At 42.0% G+C, this 23,664-nt stretch overlaps 1 protein-coding gene across 1 annotated transcript in view; it reads right to left on the bottom strand.

The window, feature by feature from the left end:
- Positions 1-23,664, bottom strand: part of ASPM (assembly factor for spindle microtubules) — a 78,572-nt gene that overhangs the window by 40,970 nt on the left and 13,938 nt on the right. Inside the window, exons 2-15 of the mRNA XM_068125323.2 lie at positions 21,960-22,150; positions 21,567-21,710; positions 13,689-14,760; positions 13,228-13,431; positions 13,050-13,117; positions 12,799-12,949; positions 10,253-10,383; positions 9,927-10,102; positions 8,871-9,007; positions 6,767-6,852; positions 5,967-6,125; positions 5,448-5,547; positions 1,236-1,336; positions 1,025-1,105 (exon numbers count right to left, since the gene is read on the bottom strand). Of these exons, the coding sequence (XP_067981424.2) occupies positions 1,025-1,105; positions 1,236-1,336; positions 5,448-5,547; positions 5,967-6,125; positions 6,767-6,852; positions 8,871-9,007; positions 9,927-10,102; positions 10,253-10,383; positions 12,799-12,949; positions 13,050-13,117; positions 13,228-13,431; positions 13,689-14,760; positions 21,567-21,710; positions 21,960-22,150 (2,801 nt within the window). The remainder of the gene's footprint in view (positions 1-1,024; positions 1,106-1,235; positions 1,337-5,447; positions 5,548-5,966; positions 6,126-6,766; positions 6,853-8,870; positions 9,008-9,926; positions 10,103-10,252; positions 10,384-12,798; positions 12,950-13,049; positions 13,118-13,227; positions 13,432-13,688; positions 14,761-21,566; positions 21,711-21,959; positions 22,151-23,664) is intronic.

Raw genomic sequence — 23,664 nt, forward strand, 5'->3', positions numbered from 1 at the left:
ACATACTAAGGGGAGGGCAAAACAGGACACAACAAGTAATGGAATGAATGAACAGTAAGAGGAGAGAGAGGATGGCAAAAAACAAAAAGGGGAGGGGTGGAACCTCACAAAATACAGACAAAAACCCCAATGGGGGGGGGGGGGAGGGGTGGTCGGGGAAACCTCACAACATACAGACAAAACCCCCAACAGGGGAGGGGATGGGGGGCAACCTCACAACATACAGACAAAAACCCCAACAGAGGAGGGAGTGGGGAGCAACCAACAACATACAGACAAAACCCCCAACAGGGGAGGGGATAGGGGGCAACCTCACAACATACAGACAAAAACCCCAACAGGGGAGGGGATGGGGGGCAACCAACAACATACAGACAAAACCCCCAACAGGGGAGGGGATAGGGGGCAACCTCACAACATACAGACAAAAACCCCAACAGAGGAGGGAGTGGGGAGCAACCAACAACATACAGACAAAAACCTCAACAGGGGAAGGAGTGGGGGGCAACCCACAACATAGAAAAAAAACCTCACAACATACAGACAAAAATCCCAACAGGGGAGGGAGTGGGGGCAACTTCACAACATACAACCAACCATCTGCCCCCAACCCCTCCTCCTTTATTGTGCAACTCCAAACCAACCCAAAAGCCAAATCTTCAAAACCATTAAACGTACACTGTATGCGCACATACTTTTCGGGATGAGGCATCATCAAAGGTCAACATAAAAATGCAGATAAAAATGGCGTACATCTCCAATGTACAACATACTCAATTAATCAATTTCATCAATATGATCGCGAAGCAATATGACTTTCCAGTATACTGGCACAAAAGGTGTACTCATTTTTGAGAAGGTACAATAAAAGAGTATAATAACTATAATATACTTGATTCTTCCTTCCCAATAGCCCTCCATAGAATCACTGTAATCCTACAAGTGGATGGTTAATAATCCATCTTAGCATCACTTGGATGACCAAATGAAAATTAAAGGAGATAAAGACAATGAATCGATGTACCTGAGACACAAAGGTAAACCACTGCTGCTGTGAAAGCCAAATAAGCCATGGAAACAAGGCAGACAGCAAATGCACCATCATCTGCTCGAGTGGCGGGGAGAAATGTAGAGGTTAATGCCCTTAAAGGTAAGCAATAACGATGGCAATTTCCTTTTAGAAAGATCAACATACGAGGAGCATCCTGTGCCCATTATTGCGATCGCCTGCTCACATTCTCATCTTGAGCAGCTTCTAGGACAGCTGGGATGAAGAATGGAGGGGCGGTTTGTAGACAGGAGAGCACTTTCCTCAAGTTGAAGTCCTTGCTACTTGCTGTTAAAGAAAACACAAAGACATGTCCCAAGGTAGCAAAGAATAGTGATATATATACTGGGCCCTGACATAACAACTTCGATGACAGACATACATACATGATGTCTAGGTGTGCAGATCACTAGAATGAGAGGTTCCGTTGTTCGGTGTGTGGCCAGCATCAAAGGTTACAAGATATAATACACTACCGGTCAAAAGTTTTAGAACGCCTCAATTTTTCCAGTTTTTATTGAAATTTACGCAGTTTAATGTCTCAATGTACTCTGAAATGAAGCATAGAACAAATAAACAATCGGAGATAAAAAAAATAAATCATGGAATCATTTTGTTTAACAAAATGTAATTTAAATTTTTGACTCAGCAAAGTAGCCACCTTTTGCAGATATAACCGCTGAACACACTCGTGGCATTCTTTCTACAATGGAAATCAAATATTGTTCGGGAAGTTCTTCCCAACACTGTTGCAGAAGTTCCCACAAATGTGTTACACTTGTAGGTTGCTTTGCTTTCATCCTTCTGTCCAGTTCATCTCAAACCAGCTCGATGGGGTATAAGTCTGGAGACTGTGCTGGCCGTTCCATGATTTGAAGCCTACCGTCTTGTTCTTTTCCTCGAAGGTAGTTTTGACATAGCGTGGAGGTGTGTTTAGGGTCATTATCTTGCTGAAGGAGGAACCCCTGACCAACTGGGCGTATACCAGAGGGTATTGCATGGCGCTGCAAAATGCTGTCGTAGCCCTTTTGGTTCAGGGTGACAGTCACTCTGTGCAAGTCGCCGACTGTGGATCCAGCAAAAGAGCCCCAGACCATCACGCTTCCTCCTCCATGTTTGACAGTTGGTGTCACACACTGAGGAACCATCCTTTCGCCGACGTACAAAAACCCTGCGTGATGAACCAAAGATTTAAAATTTTGATTCATCGGTCCATAAGACCTTCTTCCAATCTTCAGTAGTCCACTGGCGGTGTTTCATGGCCCAGGCAAGGATCTTTTTCTCATTTTGCCATCTTAGCAATGGCTTTCTTACTGCCACTCGACCTGTCAAACCTACAGCTCGAAGTCTTCTCTTCACAGTTGAAACTGAGACTTGCTTACTTCGACCAGTGTTAAGCTGTGCTTGAAGCTGTTGTCCTGTGAGCCGCCTATCACGCAAGCTGTTGACTCTCAGAAACTTGTCTTCTGATTCTGTTGTGGCTTTGGGTCTGCCAGACCTCTTCCTGTCAGAGTTTCCTCCAGTTTCCAATATACTACTTCCTGCGGTGCAATATTGTCCAAATAATGCTTCAGAGGGTGTAATAACAGTCTGTTCCAATACTGCTTTTATACAGACAGGGGGTTTGTAATCAAGTAATCAGCAGAGGTTGGGACACCTGTCGGAATTGTTTGCATCAACTTTCAAGGCTTAATTTACTTACATTGCTGCGGAACAGCTGTAAGTTGTTGACCCATTACTTGTTCCCTGAAGGCCCTTTTTTTCACAATATAACAGTGCAGTTTACATTATTTTCCCGTTTTTGCCAACCTAAACATTTTTTTAACCTCGAGCAGTTTACTGCTTACCTTTGTACCATTTCAGGTTGTTCACTGGACTTGAATTGCTTAAATTTCAATAAAAACTGGAAAAATTGAAGTGTTCTCAAACTTTTGACCGGTAGTGTAAATTCTCTGTTATTGTGGTGATTATCAAGACTACCACCCAGGAGAAACCGCTGCTGTGAAAAAGCAATGTGAAAATCCCTCAATGGAGACAACTTTCTAAGACCACACCCAAACTCATAACCATATCATTACTCTCAAAAAAGATCATCTTTCTGATGCTGCCCATTTCACAATAAGATTTGTGAAAGAACAATCTAGAATCATCTCCTGACCTGGTTACAGGATGTGCTTCACATAAGCTACTACGCTCAGTAAGAATTAAATCGTTATTACAGGGATGGTCAGATAAAATGTTTCAGGTGCAATGGCGGTGTGCTCTCGGCTCAAATGAGTCAATGCTTCAGCAACTCACAAGTGAAGGTTATACCATGACTTGCTGAAGACCTAATAAAGATAGACCCCTGTGTCCTGAACCCACGTTTACGTTTTGAGGCAGAAGTAGTCTGCTATGGGCAGCGATTTATCAATAGGAAAATGCGTTGCTGGTATTTGCTGTGGGATATCTAAATTATACCAAGTGTATTATAATGATGCAGTGCCCACTAAGCTGGTACTCATTTTGCCAACCTTGGAAGGATAACAGGCTGCGTCAACCCACCTGATGTTATTCAACGGCACAACAGGGGCTCAAACTCAAGACCCTTAAGGCAGCCACCTTCAACCGTTAAGCCAACACCAGGCTTAATTCTGCCAAGTACGACGACATTTTTAAAGCATGTCCTACCATTGCACAGACAAGGCATACTGATATTTAAACCCCATATTCCTGAGGAAGATGACACTACTTATCAACACCATTTGTACGTGACAATAATGAAGTATCGTGCTCTCGTTCGCATGGGCGAAACTGCAGAACTCATCAAAAAAGGAAAGTAACAAGCAAAATGACTCCTTACTCGATTGGTCCATGGGGCACGCCCCCTGTTGAATTTTGAAAAATTGATGTCAATTCCCCAGGATCCCCGAGAGAGGTTAAAACTGGAAATGTTCTCTAGAAAGAGACCGGCGAAATTAACAATTCCAACCACCCCTCCAGCAGAGGTCAGCAAACACAAACCATGCCATGTGTTCAAGGGAAATTTGCAAGTCGTAATAAACAAGAGTTTTAAGGTATTGATTTGATTTGCATTGATAACACTCTGGTCCCTGTGCCTGCCACACTTTTCCACCCACACCTATTCCCCCAGTGAAACCGAGCAGAGAGCCTGACAGATTTATTTTATGTGGTGGCGGTGCAGCACAGGCATGATGGGCCAAATGGCCTGCTCCTGCATCAAACTTCCTTGGTAACATTTATTGGTCTCGTATTGAAGTGGTCACTAACTTCACCGTGACCAACAGACATTATCGGGTTTTGTATTTGTGTGCAGCAGAATCGTGTCTACTTCATGCAATGCAAAGATGGCCAGCACCCTTGGTGGGTGCTGCCTTGGTAAAAGCACCCTTGGTAAAACGTCGCGTCAAAAAGGGGACCACGGTGTCCAAAAAAGGCCAACCCCTGCTCTGCGGGGAAAAATGGCCTCTACAGGTGGTTCAAGGAGGGTAAAGGTTCTGCAATGCAAAGATGGCACTTCGGTAGTTTACGTGAATTTCAAAGGAGGCAATGGCGATGGAAAAAATCCAACAGCGGACGTTATTTCTGTATTTACCGACATAGACAGACGTTCGTTCTCCTGCCTGGCGGATATCTGATCACGTTAACGAGCCTGCAAGCTTTTGTACCCAGCTAACTTCTACAAAAATACTTCAAAAAACTACCATTGGAGAAATTCACATAATCACTGTCACGATGCGTTGGCATTGCACCCCATCCGGATGAAATGCGTGAAGAAACAAATCAGCATATCGGAATAGCGTCTCAATTCCCTATCATCATGGCATGCTTTTCTGACAATGAAAATACGGAAACCTCAGTTTGGGTCTTTACAAAAATACAGCTTTCCATACTATATGGAAGGAGTTTCACACAAACATTTGCCACCGGTCTGGAAGAGGAAACGAGGACCAGATGGCGATACTGTCTGTATTGATTGCTAGGAGGATAAAGGTTACAGCCTGGTGTTGGCTTAGCGGTTAGGGTGCTGGCTTGGGATTCTCGGATCCTGGGTTTCAATCCCGGTCGATCGCTGAATTAACACCAGGGGGGTTGACTCAGCCTGTCATCCTTCCGAGGTCGGCAAATTGAGTACCAGTTCACTGGTAATTCCCTGTGTGTCGCAAGACGCGACTAACAGGGTTGGCGGCAGGAAGGGCATCCAGCCATAAAACGTCGCTTCAGAAAGGGGACCACGGTGCCCGAAAAAGGCCAACCCCTGCTCTGCGGGGAAAAATGGCCTCTAAAGGTGGTTCAAGGAGGATAAAGGTTCTTTGTTGTGTAAAAGATGGCTCTACAAAGCACCGGAATAGTAATTCAGATAACGATCAAAACCACCCAGCGACAGTGTGCCCCTCACCTGGGCCCATCTGTGAATGGGAACTGATCCTGGAATGGTAGTGGAGAAGAACACAACTTAGTGCACGGTCATCAATGAAACTTCGGTAGAGATCGGTAACCTGGAAGAATTTAACAAAGGGAGGAAATATTAGAGGACAATTGGAAAAATACATTATTCACTTGGGCAAAAGCAGACCATCTTGGCAGGAATTATTTAATTTGTTCAGGGTAACGGCGACAACTCGCCTACTCTGCGTGCAAGACATCGTGGAATTTTAAACGTCCGACTAATGCCGGCAGATGGGACGCTCAGTTTAACGTCCATCCAAGGGACGGCACACACATTAATGAATCATCCTGCATGAATGACAAAACCAGGATGTCAGTTAAGCTTGAGAAAGTATTTATTGGCATTTTACTTCAAACTTTAATGTTAATAATGTAACCTGCATGTGTTTCTTTGAGCAGCCATATGTAAAAACGGCCATAAATGTCCCCTTGCATTATTTACAGATGTCAAAGAAATCAAGAAAAACACCTCAACGTCTTGCTGGGAACAAATGACTTTTGCCCATGTCAGGAAAAGAGGAGCGGAGGCAGGAGTGGAGGAAGATCTAGGTGGTTGTGGAGTGGGATCCAAGTTTTGAAGAGTTGATATTTCATTCCAAACAAATTGCTCATCAAGCAAAACTGGAGCCTGGAAAACACAGAACGGCCAGGGAGTAGGGTCGGTAAAGCATTGCGTGCAAATCGAAAATGCAGAGCCAAAAGCAAAACAAACTGTTTGCTCAATACTTCACCTTTTGCCTACCAGACTAGGCCCTGAACAATAAACATTAGGCCTCCTAAAGGGAAGTTTCAGCCTCAAGAACAGACTTCAAAATCAACTAAACAGAATGTACACGGAAAGGGAGGCAGGAAAGTAAGCAAATATGGAAGAAGGTGGAAAACATGAACACATTTCCATCATCTTCTACTTACAGCAGGGAAAAGGGCTTCAAAAAGGATATTTTATCTGCTACTTATAAAGGGTAACTTCACAATCCCATTACAGGAAGTTAAAGATTCTTGAGATTGAGATATCCTACATTCCACCTGGTGTTCGACGGTAAAATTCAATGGATTCAATTCCAAGTGCATTGCAATCTATATTCATGGTAAATAGTATTTGTGATCATCCTGTTGGCAACGCAAAACAACCTTGTAATTGAAGAGATATTGCTGTAGCACTTCTAGCAGAGAGATACTCTGACTAACTATTCAAATACTTGACAAATGATCACCTGGAATCCTGAAAATATATCCCTCATCTAATTATCACCTGAAAATATATCCCACCTGGAAAATGAAAACCAGATGCCAGAGCAAAGCGATGCTTTTCTCTCGATGTCCATCTGCAATGCTTGCAGCGTCGATCGGCATACCTGCAACGATCACAGCACGTCTCTGCTAAAAGTCACAAATTTATTATCTTGAACTATCTGTATCGTTATTATGTTAAAAATGGTGTGATTTTCAATCCTACTCATGCCTTCTCTTTCCTTCTTCTAAATTTATATCGACTTCCCCATTGTCTCCACTTTCCTTCGATCCTCTTCTCAATTTAGCAGTCCCACAACCGACTCTCCCAGACAGTTATATATATATAGTGCATTCAGAAAGTATTCAGACCCCTTCACTTTTTTCACATTTTGTTATGTTGCAGCCTTTTGCTGACATCGTTTAAATTCATTTTTTCCCTCATCAATCTACACTCAATACCCCATAATGACAAAGAGAAAACAGGATTTTAGAAAGTTTTGCAAATTTATTAAAAAGAAAAAAAACTGAAATATCACATTTACATAAGTATTCAGACCCTTTGCTATGACACTTGACATTTAGCTCAGGTGCCTCCCATTTCTCTTGGTCATCTTTGAGATGTTTCTACACCTTGATTGGAGTCCACCTGTGGTAAATTCAATTGATTGGACATGATTTGGAAAGGCACACACCTGTCTATATAAGGTCTCACAGCTGACGATTCATATCAGAGCAAAAACCAAGCCATGAGGTCGGAGGAACTGCCTGCAGAGCTCAGAGACAGGATTATGTCGAGGCACAGATCTGGGGAAGCCGACAAAAAAAATCTCTGCTGCATTGAAGGTTCTCAAGAGCTCAGTGGCCTCCATAATTTTTAAATGGAAGAAGTTTGGAACAACCAGGACTCTTCCAAGAGCTGGCCGCCCGGCCAAACTGAGCAATCGGGGGAGAAGGACCTTGATAGGAGAGGCGACCAATAACCCGATGGTCACTCTGGCTGAGCTCCAGAGATCCTGTGTGGAGATGGGAGAAACTTCCAGAAGGACAACCATCACTGCAACACTCCACCGATCTGGGCTTTATGGCAGAGTGGCCAGACGGAAGCCTCTCCTCAGTGAAAGACAAATGAAAGCCCGCTTGGAGTTTGCAAAAAAGCACCAAAAGGACTCAGACTGTGAGAAACAAGATTCTGTGGTCTGATGAAACCAAGATTGAACTGTTTGGTTTCCGTCTGGCCACTCTGCCATAAAGCCCAGATCGGTGGAGTGTTGCAGTGATGGTGACTCCATATGACTGATAGTATGGAGTCGCATAATGACTGGTATAAAACAGAAAGGTTTTCAGATTCATGAGTGAATGCAGGATTCATGAGTGCTGCGTTGCCCTGATGAAGCCCCAACAAGGGCGAAACCAGGTCGGTAACTGTGAGATTTTGCATGCACTCATGATTGTATTTGAAATAAGATCTAAAATTACGTACTGCTAGATGGCTCCTCCGGAGTTTGGCAGGCAAGGCGTACGTACATGGCGGTGACGTCACTGCGTGCGCTCATTAGGTTGGAGCACTGAATGAAATGAATGAATGATCGTTTTAAGGCCATTTTCCCCGCTAGAGCGGGGGTTAGCCTTGTGGGCCCCATGACAATCATGGTTCCCTGTTTGAGGCAATGTTTTTATGGCCGGATGCCCTTCCTGACGCCAACCCTTAGTCGCCTCTTACGATGCGCAGGGATACGGTGTACCTATTCTAAACCGGGGTACACACCGTGAGAATTATATTCTGGAGCACTTAAGAATTATATTCTGATTGGTTACTCCCGACCGCATCTAGGCGACACCATATAATGAGTGGATACCAGAGATAATGTACCATGTGGCAGACGGTGCTTGTCGCTCCCATTAAGGTACAGCAATAGCTGTATGAGATACCTTAATGGCGGTTCACCACTGATAGTATGGAGTCGCATGACTGACATAGATATATATATATATAAATATATATATATATATATATATATATATATATATATATATATATATATATATATATATATATATATATTATATATATATATATATATATGTCCTCTCTCAAAATAATCTATTATGAGATGAAAATACGTTCATAAATGGCACATACCTGAGCCATCTTTAGCCTTAGCTCCAAGCAAGGCCAGTACAGACTCAATATTGTGGATGCGGCAGGCTCGGTTATAAGCTGGCAACCGTAACCGCACAGCCAGACCAACGCTGTTCATCAAAACCTCCAATGTTCGCCTGCCAGGCAAGAAGGTTAGCATTTTGCAAGGCCAACTGTATAATGGCTAAAATAACACGAATCTTCCGAACCATCAGAACACTGATCAGTGTGCATTTCCCACATTTTTTTCTTGGTCAATATGTTAGACAGCTGATGTCACAATCATAGGAAGACTTACAATTTTGACCGACATTTTACAAACAACTGATTTAAAGCTTGAAGGAGGCCTGAAAGGTCACAGAAAAAACTAGATGGTATTTATAGAATAATTCCTCTGCACAGTCAACTTGTTGCGAGCCAACTCTTCTGTTTTTGAACATTTTTTTCTTTGATCCAATATGGCTGCCAGACCACGTGAGCATCATACATTTATATTCTCTAATATAATTGTTGCATCGATCACGGTCAATACATTTAAAACTGATCAGACTAAGCGTTGTCCCTGTCGAATTATGACGTCATAACTATGGCACCAATGACGTCATCGTTAACAACACCTATTCCCCATATGGAGTTCTTTACAATGAGCCATGTTTCAATTTTTTCCATGCAGCGGTTTTGGAGATAGGGAGGTGCAACATTTTTCGGTTTTTCCAATATGGCGCCTGTACCACATGACCTATGACGTCATAATTATCATCAAAATATTCTACATGAGGAGGCCCTCCTATGGTGAAAATTTCATTTCAATCGGTCCAACGGTTGCCGAGAAAATGAATTTTTAAAATACAGACACGCATGTACGTACGTATGACGTACGGACGGACCCGAATGCTTAACCCTGCCTTTCGCTTCGCGAGCGCAGGGTAATAACCAATCCACATTTTGCGTTTATACTGTACAAACACTTTACAGTATAAAGTCGATCAGAAAGAAACGGTTTCTGTGCAATCAGGTATTTAAAATATGTGAGCATTAAAAAGAAATCATGCTTACGCCAGTGCTAGCCCTGATCGAAGTTCCGTAGCCAAACAGCGCAGTGGATAGTCAAGTTCTTCTGCCGGCTGTTGAACCCAGGTCAGAATACAGCCAATACGAGAGAGCCGGGACACCACATTACCTTCTGCGCTCAGAAAATTATTGGAAAAGGCTCGCAGCAGCTCTGCACTCGACTGGAATAGATAATAGGAAAGTTGATGCAGATATGTTTGAAAAATGATGTTGATTAAAATTAAAGTTAAACAAAAGTTTTTAAAAAATCATTCATGAGCAATGTGGAAGTGATTGCTGCATGGCGTGCGAACAAGAACTTGCAAATTCACCTTATACTCAGAATCTTTCAAGAAAAGATATGGGAAGTGAGGCAAGAGCCCCAAGGCCTTCGCTTTGTCCAGGAAGATCACCAGTAGCAACAGCTTGGAGATCGTGTGTCGAGTGAGGGCCTTTCGCTGGCCTGCAGATTAGCACAAATCAAGATAAAGCTTCGAAAAATCAAGACTGCTAAGGCTGCCATTTTGCAACAATTTTAAGAATATCTCCAATAATGATTCTACAGCAAGCAAAAGGTCTCAACATTTGTAGCTGTGCACAAGGGTCCTTTGGTAGAAGTAGCTAACTTGCCAACTTTCATCCATTACCCATTGGGTGGTTAGTGTTCATTTTGTCACAAGCACTTCAAAATAAAATAAATAGCTGAGTTCATTAGACGATCCTTCTGGAGATAGAAGGTAAGAATGAGAGGTGTGCCCAAATTGAAAGATAGGAGTTAGACCAGCATCTGTTCTTTTCCACAATGTCACAGAAAAGTTCCACTTTTCCACAGTGTCAATAATTTTGTCAATGCCATTTCTTTTTCTTTTTCTGATTTAAAAGGGTATATTAAATTCTGAATCAAAAACAAAGGTTCTGTAATATTAACAGTGAAATAAAGAATTGTGGAGACCAAATACTTTTGTCAATTTCAACTTATTTTTAGAGAAAATTGTGAGTTATTTGAAAAAGGTGCAAGGGTGAAAATAATTTTGGGCACGACTGAACAAAAGTTTGTTCACGGCATTAAAAAAGAAGAAGTAATAATCATAAAATATCAGGCCCTAAGGGTGTCTTCGGGGGGGGGGGGGGGGTTCCCCCCAAAATAGGTATTTGCCTTCTCAGAAAACTACACATACAATTCCAATGAAACTTGACCACAACATTCAGTTCATCAACCCTGATATACCAACGTTTGTTCCCGGCATAAAAAAAAAATTGGGGTCCAAGGTGGCTTATGGGGGTAGGGGGTTGCCCCGCAAAATAGGTATTTGCTTTCTTCTCAGAAATACACACACAATTTCAAAGAAACTTGACCACAACCTTCAACACGCATGACGTACCAAAGTTTGTTCATGGCATCAAAAATAAAATAAAACGGAAATTAAAAATAAAATAAATAAATAAAAATCGGCCCATGAGTCAGTTCGTGGGGGGTAGGGGGGGAGGGGTTGCCCCCAAAGTAGGTATTTTGCTCTGTTCTCTGAAACTACACACACACAATTTCAATGAAACTTGACTCCAACCTTCATCACCCGTGACATACCCAAAGTTCATTTAAAAAAAAAGAAAGTTGGTGGGTGGGGAGGGCGTTTCAACCTAAAATGTGTGTTTGATCTCTCCTCCGAAACTACACACACAATTTCGATGAAATATGACCGCAACTTTCATCACCCGTGATGTATCAATGTTTGTGCAAAGCAATAGCAAAATCGGGATCTGAGGAGTTATACGGGTTAGGGGGTGGTTGCCCCCAAAATAGGTATCTTGTTTGTTTGTTTAAAGCCTTGGGATTACATTGGTATGATCGTACATGCTGCCCTGTCTACCAGCAACCATTGAAATTGGTTTAAAATACAGTTACTTTTTCTTGTTGTTATCCAGTTACTTTTTCTTGAATTAATATATGATATCTTGGTGAAATGCCAGGGGCATAGAAAAGGCCCCTTTATATAAGGGTATGTATGTGCCAAAGTATAGAAAAAAGGGGCATTCCATAGCTTGTAGTAAATGTCGAACAATAGAAAAGAAAGGACATTCAAAAAAATCTCGTGCAAATCTCGTGCGCATGCTGTGCTACCCTTGTGTTCTTATGAGGAACCAAGTAATGCTCTAAAAAAGTTCATATAAAGGGGACACATTAGGATTACCCCCTCCCCCCCCCCCCCTCACCCTCCTAGACCCCCTTAACGAGCACAGACTTTGAATTTGTTTTGAAAGCCATTGACTCGACCTATTGGCCGATGTATATTCCAAATGTCAACTAGTTTCAATGTCTAGCCTTTGAGATACGAGCACCAGCATACCTTTGAGATACGAGGGTAATTCTAAAGGTTTCTAAAGGGTAATTCTAAAGGGTAATTCTAAAGGGTAATTCTAAAGGGCAATTCTAAAGGTTAATTCTAAACGGTTATTCTAAAGGGTAATTCTCATGTGTTCTAAAGGGTAATTCTAATGTGTTCTAAAGGTTTCTAAAGGGTAATTCTAATATGGTCTAATGTGTTTGGAGGGGTAATTATAAAGGGTAGTTCTAAAGGGTAGTTCTAAAGGGAAATTCTAAAGGGAAATTCTGAAGGGTTCTAAAGGGTAATTCTAATGGGGTTTAAAGGGTAATTTGAAAGGGTTTCGTTGTTTCTAGGCTTTGCCTATTTCATATTAAAAATGCCAAACTGAACCGCTTCCCTTGGACATGGGTGCGATTTTTTTTTTTATCTCTTGGGAAGGCGAGAATTGCGACAGGGCCAGAGAGATCTCGTTATCGTTATCGGCTGCCTCTGACCGGCCTGATGTGATTGTGTGTGCGCTCAAACAAAGATTCACTGTACTATCAATCGTTTACCTCGAGTGCGAAGCAGTGGAGGAGCATTGTACCACAATTCACCGAATGGGACAAAGCAAGGATTCCAGAGTACCCGTGAAAGTAGCAAGCGAGAGACCACCATCCTTTCGCTCACACCAGCCTCTTGGTCAACCTCATTCCCCAAAACAGCCTGTACACATGAGAAACATGGACGTTAAGTGACAGCGGGATCAGAGTGGCACAAAAGGTGCCCATACAGGACACAGTAGATGTGGAGTTTGCTATCTTACCTCCAAGCCAAGATGAAGCCAGACTGGATGATAAGAAAGAAATAATGACAAAATTTTGTCTCGGTTTCCTGAGAACAAGATAATTGAAGGGAAAAAATAAAATAATGAAATAACCATAAAAAACACTATAAATGTCCTCAATGATTCAATCACCAATTCAACAGTTCTTGATGCTCACCCAAGTCGGCCCACAAATGGGTGTCTGGTCGTACAGCCAGATGCCCCGCATCAATCTCCACATTCAGACGTTCTATAATCACTCTGAATGTTGGATTCTGGACCAGCTGCTGTGCCAACAGTCGCTCTGCAGACCCAACTTGAAAAGGAGACTCAGCACAAGATGATGGCAATGTCAATGATATGCGAACTGGAGGGAGAGGCTCTGAAGAAAAGAAGAATAAGAAAAAAAAAACAGGAAGCAATTCAAAGGAAACAAATTCTCACCTGATAACCATTATATGGCCCAATGTACGTTTATGCGAAATAATTTGGAATAATATTTTGCTTCTTTTTGTAACACGGGGTCGTGAATACTGAAGAGCAATAGGGGTGAGGGACGGGAGTGAAATGTAAAAGTTAAAAGGTGAGGCCTGCAACATTTTGGGAATAGGAGGGGGAGGATGGGGAAAGAAACATTACCTTTATTGCTGCACCGACGTGTCGGCTTCAATAATTCATTCAGCCAGTTCAAGAGCGATCCTTCCTGCATTTCTTGCCATGCCAATGAGGGTCTATCATACCGCACCTCCCCATTTCGCTCACCACAGTTGACAGATTTATGGGAGGAATGTGGGAGGGAATCAGGAACCAAAGCTATGGCAGGCAGGGAACTTTGCTTCCAATCTTCGGCAGATGCAGATATTGATCGTGGGCAGCGAGAACGATGAAGATGAGAGGGAACAAGGCATTGTGACGTTTTGCAATTAAATTTTCCACAATGCTGGTTGTTGCTTATCTCAGGTTGAAACTCTGTCATTCTTACACTTCCATTTTCTTGCGGCGAGTCGTCACCTGTAAATAGAACGCGGCGTTTGGCAACACCATGTTGAATACCCGGCGCTTTTGTCGGACGGCTTTTGGTCACCGTGGCTGTGCAAATGGCTCGTTTGGCCTTCCTTCTGGAAGCTACTGGGACAGAAGTAGTGCTATTCGATGACGAGCGACGACGACGAGGAGACGGCTTTAAGTTATGTTTGATGGTTGTGGTTACAACAAAAGTTTCACGTGGCTGCCTTTGTGAAAAACATTCTGAATTTTGAGATGTGTCTGGTAGGTTGTTTTCTGGGAAGAAGGTGAAAAAGGGGTCTTCTTTAAATGAAATTGGTTGTTTCTGTCTCACATTTTCCACTCTACCTTGCTTTCCATCCTCAGCTCTCATCTGTACTCCGCAATCTACATCAATCCATTCTTTATTCACGCCTTCAACACCATTCCAGGTTTCTTTACCACTTCCCCACGCACCCTTCTTTTGCTCGGGCTCTTCTTTTTCATTCAAAGCAACGCCGTCGGTTTGTCTTGCGCGCTTTGCCGGATGACTTTCTTCCTCCAATTCTTCCAATCGTTCCTGCTGAACTGAGCCATTGACAGGGGAAAGAAATGCGAAAGGTTTTACACACCGGGAAGAGGGTGCAACCGCCGACATGGGCCATGGCTTGGGCATGACGCGTTGCGTGTAGAACTTTCTCCCTCTGATGCTGTTCCATAGGGGTTTCTTGGGATGGCGGGAAAGAGGAATTGATACAAGGTGTCAAGAAAGAGAGGAGGAAAGAAACTATACCAAGAACTCAAAGCATGCCTATTCACTGAACACCCCTTGTTAAATAAATCCTCGTTTGAAATTCCCAACATTTATACTCTTTCGGCTATTTTACCTCAACAAAGACATGCAAGGACAATCCAGCAGCCATTGCAAAACATTCACAATACGGGATGTGCATGAGCACCATTTTAAAAGCTGCATCGTAGGTTTTGGTAGTTCTCGAGCGCCACTGGGATGGCTCAGTTACGTGAAAAGACAGCGTAGTAATTGTCCTGTCGAAGCTTTTGGTGTTCTAAAATTGCACGGCTTCTGCAGGTAATTTGCAATTAGCAACAATGGCTTCGATTTCTTGATTTTCTTGAATGCCATTTTAAATATTAGACTTTGAGAGAACTGCCAGCACTATATACTTTGAGCAATGCGCATTAGCTCGAACATATATTCTATTGGCAGGAAGACAACAACAACAACAAAAATCCTGTATTCTACATTTATTCTGTTTGTCTATCCGATTATTTTAACCCTGATTATCTTATCCGATTATTATCGATTATTATCGGATTATTATCCGATTATTCGGATAATCCGATGGCGGATGGAATCCGAGTGGCGGATTATCCGATGATCTGGATTATTATCGGATTATTATCGGATTATTATCCGATTAAACCCTGGTGTTGGGCTAGCGGCTAGGGTGCCAGCTTAGGATCCTAGGATCCTGGGTTCGAATCCCGGTCGATCGCTGAATTAACGCCAGGGGGGTTGACTCAGCCTGTCATCCTTCCGAGGTCGGCAAATTGAGTACCAGTTCACTGGTAATTCCCTGTTTGTCGTAAAAGGGCGACAAAAAGGGTTGGCGGCAGGAAGGGCATCCGGCCGTAAAACATTGCTTCAAAAAGGGGACCAAAAAAAAACAACAACAACCACGGTCCCCGAAAAAGGCCAACCCCCGCTTGCGGGGAAAAATGGCCTCTAAAGGTGGTTTTTTTTATTTATCCGATTATTTCTTCTGAAACGACTCCACCAGGGACCATAAAACCCATATATATCATTATAAAGGTCTTTGTCTGGGGAGTTGCGGCTGCATATTATTATTCCATAACGAATGACCTTGTGCTTTTAAATCATCTCATCTCGACTTAACCTCTAGTTTTACTGAAAAATGGTGAGATGATGGAATCTCACAAGATTGTGATTTTAAATGTTTTTACGGCGCAGCCCCTTAGAGCAAAGTCGTCTGGAACAGTGTTTGTCTGTCCGTATGCATGTATGTCTGTATGCCCCTCACAAATATACACCAATCAGAGCTAAGGACTCGACGTTTGGATGCGGGGGTTGAGGGGGGGGGGGTTCGGCGTTTGGGAGGAGGGTTCGAGGACTAGGCGTTTGAGGGGGGGGGGGAGGGTTCGAGGACTCGGTGTTTGGGGGGGGGGGGTTCGAGGACTCGGCGTTTGAGACGGGTGGGCTCAAGGACTCGGAGTTTGGGCTGGGGTTCGATGACTAGGAGTTTGGGGGGTGGGGGGTGGGGGGGTTTGAGGACTTGTTGCACGCCAACTCTTCTGTTTTTGAACATTTTTTTTTCTTTGATCCAATATGGCTGCCAGACCATGTGAGCAATGACATCATAAATTTATATTCTCTAATATAATTGTTGCATAGATCACGCTCAATACATTTCAAACTGATCAGACTAAGCGTTGTCCCTGTCGAATTATGTCATAATTATGGCACCAATGACGTCATCATTTTCAACACCTATTCCTCATATGGAGTTATTTACAATGAGCCATGTTTCAAGTTTTTCCATGCAGCGGTTTTGGAGATATAGAGGTGCAACATTTTTCGTTTTTCCAAGATGGCGCCTGTACCACATGACCTATGACGTAATGATTATCATTAAAATATTCCCAAGGAGGCGCTCTTATGGTGGAAATTTTATGTCCATCAGACCAACAGTTGCTGGAAAAAAATTAATAATGATCGGATGGATTTGTATTTGTCGAATTATGACGTCATAACAAAGGCACCGATGACATCATCATTAACATATCTTTTTCTCCATGGGGTGTAGTTGGCAATGAGCCAGGTCTCAATTTTTTCCATGGAGTGGTTTCAGAGATATAAAGGTGTGACGTTTTTCCAAGATGGCGCCTGTACCACGTGACCTATGATGTCATCATAATCATTAAAATATTCTGCAAGGAGGAGGCCATCCTATGGTGAAAATGTCATGTCAATCGGACCAACGGTTGCCGAGAAAATTAATTTTTAAAATGCAGACACGCACGGCACACGTATCCAACTGAATGCTTAACCCCGCTTTTTGCTTCGTGAGCGCAGGGTAATTACAAGGGTAATTACAGCATGCACACGAGATTTTTTGAATGTCCCATCTTTTCTATTGTTCGACATTTTCTACAAGCTATGGAATTTCCCTTCTTTTCTATACTTTGCCTCATGGCACATACCTTTATATAAAGGGACCTTTTCTATGCCCCTGGCATTTTTCCCAAGATACATTTTAAATACGAATAAAATGTATTTGTTAATCGTACAATACATTATTCAAGACGATATAAAAGACCTGAAAAAGTAAGGGGAAAAATATATTTAACCCAGACGGGATTTGAACACACAATCCCCAGCTTGGGGGTCTGATGCTTTATCCATTAGGCCATTGGGCCAGCATGTTAGATTTGTGTAATAATATTTTGAAAGGTTAGAAAGTGTGTATATTTTTTTCGATATTTATTTATGTATATCTATATTAATTTAAAGCACAAACTATAGCACTTTTGTGGAATTTGTTTTGGAAGCCATTAACTAGACCTATTGGCCGATGTATAATCCAAGTTTCAGCTAGTTTCAATGTATAGTCCTTGAGATATAAGCGCCAACACATTTTGGGCAGACGGATGGACGGACAGACACCAACGTGATTGAGGGTTTTCTAAATAAAACTCAAGAATGCATAAACGGACGTTGCTGAAATTTGGAACATATTACCTCAATTGACAAAGCATTCACTTCTGAAATTTGCAGCCGATTTCGTCCAGTAGAAGCCGAGAAACGTATTTTCAGTCCCCATGTAAAAAGGCTTGGGGACCGCAAGGCTAACCCCCGCTCTAGCAGGGAAAATGGCCTTTAAAATGCATGTTGTTGTTGTTGTTTGTATGTAAAAAGCCTGGTGTTGGCTTAGCGGTTAGGGTGCCGGCTTGGGATCCTAGGATCCTGGGTTCAAATCCCGGTCGATCGCTGAATTAGTGCCAGGGGGGTTGACTCAGCCTGCCATCCTTCCGAGGTCGGCAAATTGAGTACCAGCTCGCTGGCATGAATGATCACGGTGTTTATCCCGATTTAGAATAGGTACACAGCATCCCTGCGCATCGTAAGAGCGTGACCAAGGGTTGGCGTCAGGAAGGGCATGCGGCCATGAAAAAAACATTGCCTCAAATATGGAACCATGATTGTCATGGGGCCCGCAAGGCTAACCCCCGCTCTAGTGGGGAAAATAGCCTTAAAACGATCATTCATTCATTCTCATTATATGTAAAAGCTGCATACAGATAAACGATCCCATATATAAAGGGAGGGCATTTTGCGCCCCCCTTTGACATGTGTTTATGGTTTATAATATATCGGACTTCTGGTAAAGGTTTTCCATGACACGGCACGATAAGGTATTTATAAACGTTAACATGGCATTTGTCCGATGAGGAAACCTCTTGGGGAGGGGATATATTATTAGTATTAATCGTGTTTTGTAATAACATTAATATTATCCTATTATCATGAATGTTGTTATTACATTTGTTATTAAAAGCGGCCTTGGAAAAACGTCACGGTAAGCTATTTTAATGCAGCTGTGCACCTCAACATGCAATTTCCCCCTTAGTGGGGAAAATAAACCCTTGGGGTGGGGAGGAGTTAAATCGCGACAACCTCCGTCGTGTAACCGCCTAGTCTCCCTGTCAAGTTTGGTTGCGATTGGATAAGCAACGACCGAATGTATCTCTGTCCGACAGACAGACACCACGTTGCGTATTTTAGTATGATAAAAGGTGATGTAATGATCATGTTTTATTAAAGAAACAAAAATGAATTGTATTTTACAATAATAATGAATGAAGTTTCAATATTTGGTGTGAACACCTTTTTCATGCAAAACAGCGGATATCAGTTTTTGGAATTATTTCCTGTAATTTCTGGAGAAATTCCATTGGGAGGTCGTTCCCAACGTTTCCCATATTTCGTCTTTTGATTTTGGTTGTTTTCCATTTTTTTTTGTTCCTGTTCAAATAATCACAGACACCTTTGTATGATGTTAAGGTCGGAACTTTGAGGGGTCATTCTAATAGTTGTAAAATTCCTGACTTATTATTTTGTTTGCAAATACCTTTTAACGACATTGCATTGCGTTTGGGGTCATGCTGCAAAACAAAGTTGTCTCCGATTACCAGAACCCCATTCCTCATGGGTTAACATGGTGAATGAGAATCTGCTTGTAGTTTTCAGGTTTAATTTTTCCTTCAATTCCCACTGAATCACCAATGCCAGAAATACATCTCCAAACGTGAACAGAGCCTCCACCATGCTTCATGGTAGGCCGTAAATACGTACCTTTATACTTTTCACCAATGCTCCTTCTGACATTCTCTGTCTTGTCTTTGTTCCAAAATATCAAAGATTTGACTCGTCACACCAAAGTACCTTTCCTTATTGATTAGCATCCCAATTCTGGTGCTTTTGGCCCTATTTCATCTCTTGGCTTTAATACCTTTACACAGAAAGGGCTTTGTGACAGAAACAGAAACTTTAGCTCTAACACGTGCCTCGACCTTGTATACAAAAAAAAAAATAGAAAAAAAAAAAATTTGTCCATGGAGACCACTTTTGATAAGAGACCTTCTGACCATAAAAGAGTCAATTTGAACCTCTGATTAATATCTTTTAATGACATTTTAACGACCTCTGCCAGTTCTTGTACAAGTTCAACACTAAATTAAAAATAAATATATTTTAAAAGGAACATATATCTAAGTACAGTGCTGCATATCTGTTTTGCCGCATTTCCTTGGCGTTCCAATCTGTTTTCTATCTTTGACTTCTCTGGTCTGATTACACTTCGGTGTTGGTGTTTGAATGCCACATCTGAAAATACCTGTTTTGTGGGATATTTCTATCTGGGAATTACCTTCTTGGTACAAAACTATTATTTTGAGTTGCGTCAAGTTTGATACACTGCTATTGGGCACAGTGTGGGTTTAGATTATTTGCAAGAGAAAAATTACAAATTAGTGAAATAAAAAGTAATGGCCCAACACTTTAAAATTATTTGGTAAAGGAATTTTAAAAAATAACAAAGAACCGAATGAAAAAGATGAAATATGGGAAACATTGCAGAATGCATGGGACATCCTCCAAATATAATTTATCTAGAAATTACAGGAAAACATTCCAAAACCCATATATAATGTGTGATTTTGCATGAAAAATGTAGTCAATGAAACATTGAAATTTCATGCATTCTTATTGTAAAATACAATTCATTTTCGTTTCTTTAATAAAACATTATCATTACTAGAACAGCTCCAGGTAGAGCACATATCTTCGCCAGGCTGAACAGTTTACGCTTTCTATCCCACTGAAAGGCCCGATCAGCTTCCCAAGATTAACCAAAATCTAATCGGATCGTTCTTGTCACCTATCCACTTATCCATCACGTTTTGGGATAAACCGTCGTCCATAACTTTTTGAAATATGTTGTTCTTTCATATTTTGCGAATGTGACATAGCATTTGTCATTTTTCACATTTTCAATCTCCCACGCCAACAATTGCATTTGAAATGTTGCTGAACAATTGTAAGTTCATATTCTTACCTTGAAGATATTTGGGAGCTACATGAAAGTTCTAACACATCACTCACACAGATTTTGGGGCAGAGGAGAAACAGCAGCACAAAAACATTAAGGATATGACACGGCACAAGAGGAAGGATCGCAGGTGTAGGATGGGTGGTGAACATAGTCTCAGTCGGTGGTTTTTGACATGCATTCCTTGTGGTTTTGTCTCACACTCAATGTTTTACAATTCCTTCCAAACGTCAAGTCCCTCGTGCCACTGACATGGAAAGTATAGAGCATTAACTAAAGTTTTTCTTTTACTCCAGACAAGGAAGCAAATGAAACAATGGAGGTAGAGAGCACCTCCTCCAATTATTTTAACTAGAGAGGTTCCAGGGAACCTGAACTCAACTGGTCTATATCAATATGATTAGAATATGTATAATAGAACCACAAACTATATAGTTTATATGTGCTAAAAATATATGACAAAAATTGATTTTTCAATATGGCTGCCCTGCTGCGCCCATTTTTGGGCGTGCAACGCCCAAATGCAATTCCAAACTAGTTTATGTCTTAAAGATGCTGCATAACAAGTTTCATCAAATTTAATCAATATTTGTGACTTTTAGAGCGTAGACGTCGAATTGTTTACAGACGACAGACAGACAGGCAGACAGACGACGGACGACAGACAGACGACGGACGACGGACGGACGACAGACGGACGACAGACGGGCGACAGACGGACGACAGACGGACGACAGACGGACGACGGACACTGGGTGTTGACAAAAACTCAGCTGGACATAGTCCAGTTGAGTTAATAAACCTTAAACAGCAGACCTGCATCTGAGCAGCAATTTCCAGCATTCATCATTATCTACACGCTCCCTCTCATTGTAACAATTACCCGGCGCTGTTGCGGTGCACAGGCTTTGCCTAGCAGTTTGACATGTAGAGTCGGTAGAGCATCAGAATCAAACACCGCCAGACCTCTTACTCCCCCAGCTTGTACAGGTTGCCATGTTACCGCCAACTCTGCCCATCCACCTTCCTGTAATCCAGTCGGACAAGGAAGGACATTTAAAAAAAAGACAATTTTATTGTCCAGATAATTTCAAAGTTGCAGTTGTTGACATAATCATCATGTAGCATGCCCTATGTAGAGAAATTGGATAAATTTATCATCTGAAACCCAAAACAAGTAGGATTACAACAAATAAATCTACAAACCACACAGCAGATTACATCACAACCCCTTAAACTCATCTGAAAGACATATACTGCTCTACAAATGACCCACTGGAATAAACACTTGTCCGTTGGTGGTCTCAAAGCCGAGGTCCGTAGGGAAGCGTGTAATGACGAGTGTGAGGGGCCATGGGTTTGGATTGTCTAACAGCAAGTAGCGTGTCCGGGAACAGCCAAGGCGGACCGAGCCAAAGGAGAGCAAGGGAGTTTTTGCAAAACTGGCAAGTATCAAGACAGTCTGATCTAATAGGGGAGGATGGGGAGGCAAGAAGATAAACATAAGTTAGAATGAAACAAAATGGCTGGAAAGCTAAAGGTCACAACAGAAGTTTGAGAAGTGAAAAAGGAATGCTCGACAACTTGGTGTGTTACTTGTGGTTCACATCAATTTCAAAGCAAAATGGAAACTTTCTAAAGAATTGAAGATTCATTGAAAAGAGACTCGGTAATAAAGAAAAACACTTTGGAGATGTATAGTTACCGCCGCCACTGAAGGTGTATGGAGGTTGTGTTTTCACCCATTTGTCCGTTTGTGAACAGGATATCTCAAAAGGTTGTGGATGGATTCATGCAAAATTTGATGGGCAGGTTGGGTATATGACAAGGACGAATCAATTTGATATTGGTAAAATTCCGAATATGGATCTGGATTAAAAAAAAAAAAAAAAAATGTGATAGGGCCAAAAACGATATATAGCATGATGTGCATTATGACGTCATAACTCGACAAGTACAAAACTTCATCCGATCAAGATGAAATTTCTTGAGCATCATCTAGGGATAAATTGGTGGAGGGGAAAAAAATATTGACGTCATTGGTCACGTGTTTCAGCCGCCATATTTGTTTTAACACAAAAGCCTTAAAAACCACAGAAAACACGTCCTGGCATGGGTCTGCAAACTCTGATTGCTCTTTCTAGTTATGGTTAATATTTTCACTGGGAAAGTTCACATCACATTCACTCTCCAGACTTTGTACGAGTATGTACAAAGGAGAAAGCAATTTACATTTGAACAAGCATTGGCATTGGCATTGGCATTGGCAGTCGCCGACTGGGCATCCTCCATCGTGCAAGGTCTTTCCTTGGCCAATCTGAACTTTTGACAATCTACGAAGCCTTTATTCCCAGCTTGATGGAGTACTGCGCTCCCCTTTGGGCTGGCGCCCCAGCGTCACACCTTGCCCTTCTCAATGCCATGGAATGCAAGATCCTCAAAACCATTGGGATCTCCTGCGATGAAGCTTAGTGTCTAGGACTGTTACTCTCACATTTCTGCATGGCGCACATAATGAGCGTGTGTGTGTGTGTGTGTGTGTGTGTGTGTGTGTGTGTGTGTGTGTGTGTGTGTGTGTGTGTGTGTGTGTGTGTGTGTGTGTGTGTACTTTGAGGAGTTTCTCCACTTACCCACATATTGAATGCGTCTTAGCTGGTTCTTTAACGTGAAGAGTTTGGGATGATCATTTTATATCTATAAAGTACTTACTTGTGATACATCTTAATGTTCATAGTGTTGTATTATATACAACAGCTATCTATCTATATGTGGGTTAAGAATTTTAACTGTAAATGTAATGCAGGTATGTCTGTTTTGTTACTTTTGCCCACCAAAGGTGGAAGGCCATTACATTTTCACCACGGTCTGTCTTCTTGTCTGTGGCCATTCTAGCTTTTCTTGCGATATGAAATGCAAGTAAAAAGAGCCGGTCGGTAAAATAAATTTCATTAATGAGTAAATGCTTGTGACACCTTTTTGAA

The sequence above is a fragment of the Myxine glutinosa genome, chromosome 8 (genome assembly GCF_964187855.1).
Source record: "Myxine glutinosa chromosome 8, kmMyxGlut1.1, whole genome shotgun sequence".
In the NCBI taxonomy this organism is placed as follows: domain Eukaryota; kingdom Metazoa; phylum Chordata; class Myxini; order Myxiniformes; family Myxinidae; genus Myxine; species Myxine glutinosa.